At 59.3% G+C, this 12,841-nt stretch overlaps 1 protein-coding gene across 4 annotated transcripts; it reads right to left on the reverse strand.

The window, feature by feature from the left end:
• Positions 1-283: 283 nt before the first annotated feature.
• ATXN7L2 (ataxin 7 like 2) lies at positions 284-12,619 on the reverse strand. 4 transcript variants are annotated; one of them, XM_088022337.1, is made up of 11 exons: positions 12,474-12,619; positions 10,498-10,563; positions 10,034-10,138; positions 9,418-9,628; positions 8,830-9,116; positions 8,132-8,214; positions 7,531-7,781; positions 6,523-6,721; positions 6,276-6,397; positions 4,992-5,787; positions 284-1,118 (listed from the first exon to the last, which is right to left on the reverse strand). In XM_088022337.1, the coding sequence occupies exons 1-11, from the start codon at positions 12,598-12,600 to the stop codon at positions 615-617; spliced, it is 2,751 nt and encodes a 916-aa protein (XP_087878463.1). In that variant the 5' UTR covers positions 12,601-12,619; the 3' UTR covers positions 284-614. The 4 variants fall into 4 exon arrangements, with proteins under 4 accessions (XP_087878463.1, XP_027957779.1, XP_027957778.1 ...); XM_028102174.2 differs by lacking the exon at positions 284-1,118 and adding an exon at positions 3,868-4,015; XM_028101978.2 differs by lacking the exons at positions 4,992-5,787; positions 6,276-6,397; positions 6,523-6,721; ... (5 more) ...; positions 10,498-10,563; positions 12,474-12,619 and adding exons at positions 1,752-1,789; positions 2,319-2,504.
• Positions 12,620-12,841: the final 222 nt, after the last annotated feature.

The raw sequence follows: 12,841 nt of genomic DNA on the forward strand, positions 1-12,841 counted from the left end.
CCACGAGAGCAGACCTGTCCCTGCAGAGGGAATGACGTCCTGAGTCGGCTTAGTGGTCCAGCCCATAGTCCAGAGCGGGGAGTGTGTTCTGTGGCATCAACCTGATAGACACTGAATGTTGGAGATTGTTTAGAAACGCATCCATGACACAGATGCAGAAACTGGTCCCGAGACACGTGACTTGCCTAAGGTTGCCCAGTAGATCCTACAGGAACCATAACCCAGGGTCTCTCTCCACACTGCTTTCCTGAAGACCCCAAAAACCACTGCTGTCACTCATAAGTTACCAGAACCCAATTCTCCATCGGGTACACAGGCAAGAAATGACTGCGAACACCATCACCACCACCATCCAACACTTCCGTCTCCCATCAAGAGTGGAGGCTTCAGGATCAAGCACCCCACCCCCATCACCTTCCAATGCACCCAGTATACTTCCCCATTTCAGCCCACTGAGTAGTCATCAGAAATAGCAATTTGGGTTTCTGCAGCCCTTGGCCCAGCTAAGAAGTGCAAAAACCCTACCACTTCTGAAATGGATCCCCTGAAGGTCACCAAAGGGAACATTTAAGTCCGAGGCAAGTGTCCCACCTACATTCAGAGTTCGCAGGAACTCACATTTCCATTTTCTTCTTTGGCAAGTAGGAGCTGGAGATCTGGTGCATGATCACCAGGGCCGGATAGAGGGGCAGTGCCAGGCACAGGTACCAGGCTGTGCCTTTGATCTGGGCCTGGAACCACACCGAGTACATGCCCAGGAGCACCGTTACTGTAGCCATCAGGTAGACCACCAGTCCACAAGTCAGATGGTAGAGCTTGAGGCGAGCCACCCTTGAGACCCTGGCTGCTCGAGGACACAGGAGACAGAACCCACACAGTGCCTGACCACTAGTGGCGAGCAGTGTCAGAGCCCCGACCCAGCTGTGCCAGGACACCAGGTGGGGCAGCTCACTGCGGGTCCTGCTGAAGACGATGAAGCCCAGGCCCAGGGCTGCAGAGAGGATGGCTAGGGTCTGCCCTGCCCAGTGGAGTCGGATCCGGGCCTTTCGGGAGCAGAAGAAGAACAGGGAGTGTTCAGGCGAGAAGAGCAGGATGGCCTCAGCCATGCAGAGGCAGAACTGTGAACACAGGAGAGGGCCAGTGAGCCTCAGGCCCAGCGTGGAGGCCTAAGAAAAAGGAGGTGCTCTCACACATCTAAACAGGGACGACAAAGGGTGGAGGCTAAAGATCTCCCACCAGGACCTCCTGCCTCACAAGTCAGCACTTCCGGGCACAAGTGAGAATCAACACCTGAGTGGAAGTCTTATCATTCAGACTGACCTCCATGCCTACTTCCTCCACAGGCAATGATGACTCCCCATTTCTTGCCCAATGTTAAGCAAATCTTTAGCAAATGTTAAACTGCCTCCTGAACTTTGCCGGGGGGGGGGGGTGGGGGGTGGGGGGGGTGGGGGGTGGGGGGTGGGGGGGAGGGAGCTGGGGGGTGCCTGGACAGCACCACTTCTACTTCCTCCTTTCAGACTCTAGGGGAGAAAGACACATCTTCCATACCCTCCCAACCCCCCTCAACCACCTGACACTAACTACAGCCCAGCCTTCCATGTCTCCCAATTAGGTTGCAGGGGAAGATGGGGCCCTTGCTCTTTCCCCCACCTCTCTGAGCCTTAGAAGGGCTGAGCCTGCGAAGGCTGGATGCTTCCCTAGGGGGCATTTCCAAACAAATCAGCTGCAGAAAAGAAGCCCAAACTCACCGCCAAGGCCATGAATACAGGGTGCCAGGAGAAAAGACCTAAGAATCAAAGAGAACAGACTGACGGCTGGGCACCATGTTTCTGCCCCTGTGGCTGGCTGGAGCCCAAAGAATCCGGCTACAGGGGACAGGCCAGTGTACCATTCCCAGACCGAATCAGGAACTCCGTGCAAAGCGGAGCAGCCAATGGGCCTTAAGGTGAGCAACCAAGGGGACAAACCCGTCTGGCCTGGGTTCCCCATCCGGCAGCTCGCAGCTGTCAGCCCAGTCCTAGAATGGACCTTGGCCTCCTTTACTTGTATCCTCCACGCGGGGCTCCGCTTCTGATGAACTGGTGAGTTCAACTGAGTGTCTGCCTTCCCACTCCCGCGCCCAAAGCCCCACCCTTCCAGGACCCACCTCCCGGGGCCCGCCCCACCTCGCCGTTACTACCCCTCCACAGCTCGCCCCTCCACTGAGGCGGGGGAGGGTCCCCACTCCAGATCTCGGAGCGCTCCCAGCGACGCTCCCCCAGCATATCCCGGCTCCGCCCCCCCTTCCCTGGCCCCGCCCCGCCTTGCACACTCACTGGTTCCTGGCCGGGACAACACAGTCATAAAGATGGTGAAGCCTAAAGCCACCAGGTGCGCCAAGATCCCACTCCCTGTCCGCAGGCAGAGGGTCAGTCTCGGCTCCCTCGCCGGAGCGGGAACCAGACCTACCGCCAGGGGCTGCATGGCCGGGCCGGGCCGGCGCACACTCCCAGCTGCTGGAGCGCGCCTTCCGGGTTTGCGATCGTGGAGGCGGCCGCAGCGGCGGGAGAGGCCCCTCCCCCGGCCGCCGCCGGCAGTACGGCGGCCTTGCCCACAGCGCCCCCTGGGGGCTGGGGGGAAAGCGCGTCGGCCCTGGAGAGCCCCGGGGGCAGAAGCGGAGTAGACAGCGGGGCGGCCAGCCTGGTTTCTTCGGTCAACCTCATTTGTAATCTTTATGGCCACAAGGGCTTACGTCTCAAGTAGCCTGTGGAAATTACACTTATGGCAACGGATTTCCCCCAAACCCCAATCACAAACTCCGTGCACTGAACCAAGAGTGTGAAACCAGCGCTTGGAACCGCCTTCCAGAAACACTGGATTTCTCGGCCTGCCCACACCCTCCTGCCATCCCTTCTTCCGTCTTGTTAAGGGAGTTAAGAGTCCTCCCTGCCTAAAAGCAAGGACACTGGAAGGTAAGGACCAGGCCAAAAACTAGTGCCCGTGCCTGGTGAGTTCAGGTTTGAGGACCCAAGTTGGGAGAGGCAAGTGTCACCCCTATCGGCACAACAGCCTCCAGTGGGATAAATGGAAGAACCAGGGCACTGCTAGCCCTTCCCACCTCCACACCATCTGCTTGGCCCTGGGGGGCCAGGTGACCCTGAGGGACCAGAACCTCCCACACTCCTGCTGCCTCCCACACCAGAAGTTTTCTAAGCGATCCTACCTTTCCCCTTTCTGCCTCCAAAGAGGTGTGGTTCAGCTTAAGGAGGCCTACCTGGAGCAAACCCACAGGCCAGGGACAGGGGCCAAAACAGGCTGTCCCACAGAAATCCCGGACATCCTGAGAGCAGTTACCAACTCAAATCGAGCTCCCCCCATAGTTGAGAAAATAAGGCTGCTAGGGCGAGGCGGCAAGGGCAGGAACAGCTGAAGAGACTGAGTTCAGAGACAGGATGGAGGCCCAGCGTTGCTGGAAGACTGGAAAAGGGCCCGGGCGAACTCCCACAGACCCTCAGGGCAAAGACCTGAGAGGAGAGCCAGAGGAGTGGCTCCCTTGCCCCGGTCAAGTTTCCCTTCCCAACGGGACCGGAGTCATCTCTGGGATAAAGATTCTGGCGAGCCTTGCTCACTCAGAGCCATATGCCTCATCATCCTCTCTGGAGAGAAGACTCCACCATGACACAAACCCCAGCCATTCCCACACCATTTAAAAGGACAAAAATACATGAGCAAGCGCCAGGAGCTGGAGTCTGGCTGCCTATCATCTCTGCCTCCTGGGGTGCGGATGGGGACAGCACGGACACTCATTTTATTCCATCTTTTTCCTTCCTTTTCTATGTTTCTGTTTTTACATTTTCTTAGCAGCAACAGAACAGGGAGACAGTCTTGAGGTATTTTAAAGAGTTTTTTTTCTTAAAAAAAATAATATAAAGTTATAAAAAGCGGCCGCAGCCTGGGGCCCGGATCTGGAGGGGAGGAGGTGCTGACGGCTCCGTCGCAGTGGGCAGGCACTTTCTTGTTAATGGGCTTTAGACTGCAGGAAGACAAGAGGCAAGAGACACGGTCAGGCTAGGGGCACCCAGTGAACTGTGTGCACCATTAGAGCTAAAGCTTGCTTTCCTCCTGGCTGGGCTGGTGACGAACGCTGGACGAGGGGAAAGATGAATGCCAGCCGAGCGGGGGACAGCCTGAGAACACCCGTGCGCGCGCGCGCACGCGCACACGTGAGGGCACTGTCCAACTCACTACTCTCGTATGGGTGCCAGAGGAGTGCGTATGCATCTGGCCCGTGCCTACAGCGGAAAAGCAGCCCCCTTCTCACCGCCGGTAAGTCCCTCCTGGCCGAGATCCTCTGGACAGCCCAGAGTGTGCTACTCCAGGGCTCCTGTCAGAAGAGGCACAGAAACCTGGCCGCTGGCTTTCCCAGAAACCCTGGAGGACTTGCCTGGCACCTGAAATTCTGGAAGTGGGCACCTATGCATACATGGACCTCGCGTGGTGTCCCTGCCCTTCCAGGCCCTGATGCCCAGAGGCAGAACCCATGAACAAGACCAGCCCGCCCACCCCGCCGCCCAGCATATCAGGCCACGGCTCAGCGACCCAAGCTCAACCCCGCTGCCCAAACCTTTCCCCATCAGAGTTCATGAAGTCCAACTTCCTTTCCTTCAGGGGACAGAGGTAGCTCCAGTTCCTGGTGTGAGGGGTCAGAAAGTGGCCCTTTCATTGAAACAGAAGCAAATGTGGGGGCAGGGGAGAGGTAGCATCTCCTCAGCTCAAGGGAGAGCTAGCGGAAGGCCCATCAAGCAAAAGCTGGGTCACCTTTCAAAGAGCTGACCCACCTCTCCCTAGAAAAGACAGCCCAAGAACTCTCTCAACTTCCCCTTTCAGAATCCCTTCCCCGCCCAAACGTTTACTTAGCACCTTCTCTGTGCCAGGTGCCCACTGTGCGTTCTACCCTCGTCCATCCTGATCTCTCCCTGCCCGTGCTCTTCAGGGAGCTGGGCTGGTACCTTCAGTGCAGAACATTTCTCCTCAAAGGCCATGGCAGGCCCCGGCTTCTTGCGGCGCACGGAGCAGGCCGCATCGGCAGGGCCACCGGCCTGGCAGTGCTTGGCCTTCACCGGCCGGCAGTAAGTAGCCAGGTTTTTCCGCTTCTTGGCTACCTCCTCCTCGGAGAGGCAGTTGGTGGACAGGGCCTTGGCTGGGTGTCCAGCTGCTCCCCGGTTGTCCAGCTGAGAAGCCTTGACGGGTGTGGGGGGCTGATGAGGGGAGCCCCGACAGTCCAGAGGCCCTGCCCGCTTCACTCTTGGCCCCACCGTCCCATTAAGCCCCAGGCCCAGGGCTGTTTTAGTCTTGGCCGAGAGGCCCCGGCAGCCAGAGGGTTTGCCTTTTCCAGAGGGCTCCAGGATGCAGGTCCGTTTGAAAGTGGTAGGGCCCGGGGATAACTTTCGCTTTCGAGAAGGGGCCTCCACCTCAACCCCGTCCTTGCCTTTGGACGACTTGCTGGCCTTCGAAGGCGGGAGTCTGCTGAAGGATGGGGATGGCGTGTTGGCAGGCAGGGGTGAGGTGATGGCCTGGCTCCCGCCCATGCACTCCGCCTGGCTGCAGGCCGCTGCCACGCTGGGAGAACCTGCAGGGTAGCTGGGGACAAGGCTGTCCTTGGCGGGGGGCGTGGAGGCTGGGCAGGCGGGTCGGGGGGGTGGGCCTGGAAGGCGCGGGCAGCTGCCCGTAGAGGATGGGCTCAGGGGAGCAGAGAGCGGGGAGCTGACAAGGTGGGATGGAGGCTCAGCCGCCGGTGGGATCTTCCTGCAGTAAAAAGAGAGCGCGGCTGTGACGCTAGGCAAACAGGAGGACCTCCCCACCAACCTCCACCCAGCTCTCTGCCCCACCTAGAAATGGCCCACAGAGCCCTGGCCTTGCTGCCATCTGCTGGGAGACACTGGAACTGACGCTTAGGAAGAGAGCACACGGGTAGGCAGGAATGAACGAGTATCTAGACCCATTCAGAACCTCATTTCAAACTTCAGTTTCGGCATCTCCTACCCCTAGTTACCCAAAAGGTACTGGAAGTGACGGATAAGAGCCGGGCTTCACTCCCACACCACCCACTCTGGCCCTGCCTCGGCCCAGCCTCAGGCTGTCAAGTTCCCCCACGTCCTCTTCATTCTATCTGGGGTCTTGCCAAACAGCCAAACCGCATCTATGGGTAGGTGAGAAGAATGAGAGCTTCTGAAGCCCATGGATGTCCGGGGCCCGGGGTCTAAAAAGGGCAGTTCCAGGCCCAAAAGACTCACTTCCACATGTGTGAGCTGAGGTGCCGTTCCAGCATGGAGCTCAGTGCTGAGCAGAACCGGTCCAGCCGGCGGCTAAACACGTAGCATCCTGGACTCACCAGCCGGCTCCCAAAGGTGCAGAACTAGAGGCAGAAGGAAGGGCCACGGTTAGTGGGGCCTGGGACGCAGGAGGGCTCCTGCGCAAAGGATCTGTGGGCCAGGAGGGCTGGGCCACCCCCCACCCCAGGTCCCTGCCCCAGGTCCTTACCGCCTGTGGCCGCGGGGGCCGGGTTGCATAATGGCAGTCAGGGGGGAGGTGGAGGTCCTCAGATGTCCCTTCCTCCTCACTCTCCTCGCTGGAGGCCTGGGCCCCACCCCGGGGCAGGGGAAAGGGGAACAGGCCTGGGTCCCCATCACCACCACAGGGGCCTTCATCATCCAACTCACTCTCAGAGGAGGCCCGGGACCTGGAAGGGCCAAAGGGGATGTGAGGGCAAGGAGACCAGAGTGGGTCAGGGTGGGGGTGTCCCTGAACCCGCCAAGCTCCAGAAAGCCAGGGCAGACCCCCTGCTGAGCAAGGAGACAAAGAGGAAGGAGGACAGCAAGGGAGGAACAACAGAGCTCACAGAGGTAAGAGCCAGAAAGGTCAGGGGCCACAGCTCCCAAGGGATCCTCTCCCCAGCCCCTTCATTTCCCAGGCCCTGCCTCCTTGGGGGGAAATCTGCTCCAGATTCGCCACCTCCAGAAAATCTTCTGAGTTTAACTGCACCCAGCTCTGGTCAGCCCAGTCAATTCCCTCAACCCCCTTCTTGCATCACATATTCCTGTGAGCCTGCCTGTGAGCTGAGCCTGTTTCGGGTCTGCCCCTTGTGTTACAGGCAGACCTGCGTGTGTGTCTCCTTCAGCAAGGTGGGCTCTCCCCGGGCTCCAGCGCAGCCTCTGCACACGAAGGGCCAGTGAATGAATACACAGTAGGACTGCCTCACGCAGGACCCTGACCCTTTCAGTTCCCCCAGGACAAGTTTTGGCCTGTGAGAAGCAGCTGGGCCAAGGTTTTTATCCCAGGCAGTGGAACCAGCACCCTAGAGAGAGGCTGAGGCACAGCGGTGTTGCGCTGCGGTAGGAGCACGGAGTCACCTACTTCCGCACCACTGCCAGGGGCCCCAGCTATCCCCCCAACTCGGGGCGGAGTGAGACTCCCTGGACCTGTCTCCCGGGGTCCCTGATGGCTTGGAACCAGGTGCCCCCCAGGTGGGGGACTGGACCCTGGACATACCTGGGCAGTGCACAGTACGGGTAGGTCTGCTTGGCGCGAGCAGAGAAGGTGCTGCTGGGGGCGGCCGCTGCCACAACCTGGACTGACGAGGGGGGCTCCTGGGAGGGGCGCTCAAGAGTGGGCTCCTTGCGCCCTGGGCTCTTCTCTTTGGGAGACTCCCCTTTGCGGGAATTGGCCTTCAGCTCTGCCACTAGCACGTCAAAGTCCTTGGCTCGGCCCTGGACCTCCCGGCGCTGGTGCACCGAGTGGATCTAGAATAGAGCAGGGTGAGGGGCGGGGAGGGGGTGTGAGCTGAGCAGGAGTGAGGGGCAGCAGTGTGCGCTAGCCTGGGCAAGCGGAGAGAGGGGGCGTGAGTGTGTTTGTAGGTGTATTTGTGTGTCTTTGTTTCACTCCCCCCACAGGCTCAGAACCTTCCTTTGGAGTGGGGCACTCTGCCTACTGCTCCCAGCTCAGGCCCACTGGGGGCAGCCTCCTCTCGCCTTGCCTCACCTGGGCTTCACCCCCACCCCGAGCTGAATCTTGGATAACACTGCAGTTTCTCTCCTTGCCCAGGCCCCGTGTCTGTGCTGTCCTCCCTCACTGTGCGTGGGACTGAGATTACCTTGCAGGTCAGCAGGCGAGTGCAGATCTTTTTGGTCTCTGGGTTTATTACCCCACACTGCCTGTTGAGGTCGCACTCCTTCCCTGTGGGGAAAATCGTTCACGTGAACCCCAAGGCCATTTCCAGGAGGCCCAAAGGAAGGCCTGGGAAGAGCTGGGCCTACGACAGAAGAACCTCTGGCCTTCAAGTCCGGGGCTGCAGCCTTCCAGAGAAACTCCTCTGGGCATCAGAAACCCACTGCTGCAGAGGCACAAGAACCATCCCCGCCCCCATTCCCAGCCCAGGCACTCCTTTTGGCGATTCCAAGTCCAAAACAGGGCAACACAGATCACAGCACAAAGGTAGCCACAGGCTGGGACGCCAGGGAAACCAGCAGTGGGGGGTCTGGTGCCCTGGATCTAGGTGAGAGGAGAGATAAAGGTCAACAGCCCAGGGTGAGGAAGAATACCTTCACCTGCTTGGGCATAAGCTCCCTTAGCCTTGACCAGGAGACCTGGGCTGGAGAGAAGCTTCCTAGAAAGCAAGGAGTTCAAGTGTATGTCCACGTCAAGCAGTGACCAGGGGCTCTGGTACCCTGGCAACCAGGGACGGCCAGGCCCACTCCTTCCTGACCCCTCTCCTTCAGGCCCAAGGACCAAGCTGTCCAAAGGGGTCCCCCACTCTACCTTCCTGACCCCCAAGACCACATTACTACTCACGGGCCATCTTCCGGTGGGTTTTGGGGGGCAGCCTGGCCCCACCAGGCTCCTTTTCAGGGGGACTGCCTTCAGCCCGGTGACTGGGGCCCTCGCTGGGGGTCATCTCGATGCTCTCTCTCCCTGGAAGTTCTTTAGAAGGGGGTGCCGTGGGGATTTTTCCCGGGGAGTCCTTGGTGAGGCCAGCAGGCTGGCTGAGGAGAGCAGAGGGCGGGGCCAGCCTGATTCCATGTCCGTCGGGCTTCGGGAGACTGGACATCTTCTCCAAATTCACCACAGGTACGAAAAGGCTACACATGGAGAGAGGGTGTGAGCTGGGGGACGGGGGGCTGGGCCTGGGCCCTGGACTCTAGCCCAGAGCCACCTCCTTCCCAGCCCTGGAACTTGGGTGGGCTCCAGCAGGGGTGCAGGACGTGGCGAAAGGGCACCCCATATTCCCTGGATCACACAGAAGGGAGCTGCAGAGAGAGTGGCTGCCTCCTGCTGTGAGCAGGGCCCATTGCCCCACAGCTGTCTCCATTTGTGTTAACGCCTCCCTGGGCTAGGGTCAGGGTCAAGGCTGGTCTCAGGGAGTCTCCAGCCTCTCCTTACCAGAGGTTGTCCTTCTGTGTCTTCTCAGGAGGCGGGTGGCCACGGCTCCGGGACCCCTGGCCCTTCTCCCTGGAGGAGGTTTTGGTGGAACCTGGGGCCCTACAAGCTGGGCCCTGCCCATTCACTACATGGCATTTCTGAGAGCTGGCAGGGGCTGGAGGTGGGGGTGGGGCCCGGGCGTAAAGCTTGCTGAGGGGCCCATGTCTTCTTTCTGTCACCAGGAGGTGGAGAGAGTAATCGAGGTGAGTGGTATCAACTGCCTCCTTCCCCCACCTCCTGACCCTGCTCACAGACTCACGATACCAAAATCTGCAATTTCCCAAGCCTGAGATTCTAAATTTGCCATTTTTCCCACTTGAATCTGAGCCTTCCAGACTCAAAATTAGGACTTGGCTTCCTGAACCTCTTTGCTCTTCCCCTAATTTCACTAGATGCTAGAATTTTGCTCAAACAATCCTTCTGACCCGGCACAGTCCTCTGAAGCCGCCCCCAGGACCTGCCGATCCCCGAGGCCTCCCCCCCACGACCCACATGACCTCCTGACTGACCCTGTCCTCAGAGATCCACGTTCCACCTTCCCCTGTCCCCTCTTTCTCCTCCCTAGGGCTCCCCTCACCGCAGTGCTTCTGGAAAGCTTGAGGCTTCACCACTTGGCTGCAGTGGTTACACACAACCAAATAGAAGTCGTCGTGGGCAGGGCAGTGCCCGAAGATGGACATGTCTGCAATGACAGAAGCCCTTATCACTGGGGCTGGGGATCCCGGGGTTTCCCTGTAAGATCAGGCAGCACCCCGCCCCCCCCAACTCAGAAGACACTTCCCCCTCCCCAGCTGACGTGACAGGCTTTATGCTGCCTGCTCTCAGCTTCTAGAGCTCAACCTAAGAACGCGGGCTGTCAGGTGAGTGAGCCCAATCACCTAAGATTAGGATCTCCCACAACGAGTCACAGGAGGCAGGGGAATGGGCTGACTCAGACCCAGCAAAGCGAGGATCCCCAACATATCCCCTGGGATATGTTGAAAGAGAGGAAGGTGGTCCTGTCTGCCCTAGGCCCCAGCCCTAACACACGCCAACTCGCACCTTCTTTAATGAGGGTCATGGCATCCAACTTCTTCGTGTTTTTGTTACTCTCCTCCACCTCAGCCCCTGGAGGAGAAACACAGTTTAGAAGGACCACCCCCGCCCCAGGAACCCCGTCTCCCACCCAACCAGCGCTAGCAGCCAAGGGGTAGGAAGCCTACACTCTCTAACAAGCTCCCGGTGCTCAGGACCCCTTGGAGAGCCTTTCAGTGGGTCATTCTCAAGTGCCCACTCTTCCTTCAGCTGCTACCTCTGGAATGAGCTGACCCCCTTAGGAAGGATCCTGCCACCTTTCTTATGGACTCTTCACTCCAAGGCACAATTTGGGGTTCCACTGCTGAGTAGCTGGGTGATTGTGAATACATATGATCTCTTTTCTGGGCCCGCTTCCTCATTTAAATGGGAAACAATCCTTAGCATGTTTTACTATAAATCTCCAAGTCCCTTCTTGAGATTTCTCAGATGGGTCCTTCCTGCCACTCTGTGCCACACCAAACAGATATCTCCCAGGTCCCCATCCCCATGAATGCGATTTTCTTCCACCTAGGTTACCGTGGTACTGACAAAGTTACACCCAGCTTCTCAGGTCCTGCATAGACAGGATGGTCACAGAGCAGAGAAACTGCTGTCTCGGGGGTCCTTTGGCATCTTCAAAGTCCCTTTGGTCATCTATGCAAGCGCCTCCCCTCTTTAGGAGGGCTTTGGGCAAGGGTTGCCCTTATACCTCAGTTTCTGGGTTGATGACAAAAACATCTTAGCTGTGCAAAGCAGCTTTCCCCCATCCCCCTACCTTACTCCTCTCCCCTCCCTCCTCTATGCCCCCTCCCTGTCCCTTGGAAAAAAAATCAATTCTGAGTCACCAAACCCGTCTGATTCCATTTCCGGTTCTCAAAGCACCCAGACCCTGACAATGGCCCCATCCTTGCCCACCCAGCATGGGGCAGTCCTAGGGTGGCCTGGGCTTCCACTCAGATGTGCTTCTAACGCCTACTAACAGATTTGCCCCTTTCTAGGATGAGAAGATCGCTGACAGTCTTACATAATCTCCAGATATGAGGGGTAGTGGGTTAGGCATGCAAGAGACAAGGGGCAGCTCCCACTCTTAAGTCCGTTAAAATGCACTGATGGGCAGAACTGAGCTGGGAGTGGGATGTCTGAGGAGAACAAGTGTCATCAGAGACCGCTCCATGCGGTCTCCTCCTCCACCTCTTCACTTGCAAACTTCTTCAGGGCTGTGATGCCTGCTGTCACCCCAAAGGCCACGAGGCCAGGTGCCCCCTGGGGCCCAGGAGACAAAGATCAGCAGAAGGGGCTGTCAGCCCGCTTACCAAAGGCACTCAGGGGCCTAGAGAAGGTGGGGGTCAGGGGAGAGAGCCAAGAGGCAGGGCAAGAGGCCCGGGAAAGGACTGAGGGTTGGAGGCACAGAGGGATGGATGGACGAAAGGAGGGAGGAAGGGAGGATGGATAAATGGATGGACCGACGAACTAATGCGGAGGGGGCGGGGGTCCAGTGGCACTGCAACCCGCAGGCAAACGCCGAAAAGGAGCAGGAGGTGTGGGGCAGAAGGCGAAGGAACAAGGGGGGTTGGGAGGGGGGCACAGAAGTGGGGTGCGTGGGAAACACGTGGAGAGGACTGTTGCGGACGGGGAAAGCCCTAGGCAGGTGCAGGAGGGGCGGAAGCTAGAGGACAGCAGACGAAGAGGAAGGTAAAAGCAAGCAGATGCTGGGGCAGGTACTGGGCACCGGCAGAGGCAGAGGTGGGCAGGGTGGGCTACGGGCGGTGGGCCGGCGCTAGGACCCGGAGGCGCGAAGGTGACGGAGCAGGCGGGCACTAGGACCCGGCGGGTCCTTTGTTTGGGGGGCCGGGGAGCCGGACGGCGGCTCCCGTCGGCGGCTCCCCTCTGCAGGCGGGGGCCCGGAGAGGGGGAGGGGAGACAGTGATGGGGTCCCCGGACTCTAGGGGAGCTTCACTCACCGTCGGCCGCGGGCAGGTCGGCCCGTTCCACCCACGAGCTCCAGCTCTGTCCCGCGAAGTCATCGAGACTCGGCACCCGCCGCTCCAGAGCGGCCATTGCTGCCGCCGCGCGTTCACGCACCGCCATCACCGCCGCGGACGCGCGCCCGCCCCGGCGCCACCGCCGCGCGGCCCCCTCCCCCTAGCCCCGCCGCGGGCACGCCTCCCCTCTCCCTCCCACCTTTCCAGCTCACTCTTTGCGCAAGCGCAGCACAGGTTGTCCTCCCCTCACTCTCCCTGTCGCATAGCCTTCTGGGAAGTGTAGTCTTGGAGGGACTTGCCGGTGCCTACGGAGCTTGCAGCAAGAGCCCTTCCAAAATGCACAATTG

The sequence above is a fragment of the Eumetopias jubatus genome, unplaced genomic scaffold (assembly GCF_037043125.1).
Source record: "Eumetopias jubatus isolate StellerSeaLion01/CBP00866 unplaced genomic scaffold, mEumJub1_p1.0 scaffold_4, whole genome shotgun sequence".
Lineage (NCBI taxonomy): Eukaryota > Metazoa > Chordata > Mammalia > Carnivora > Otariidae > Eumetopias > Eumetopias jubatus.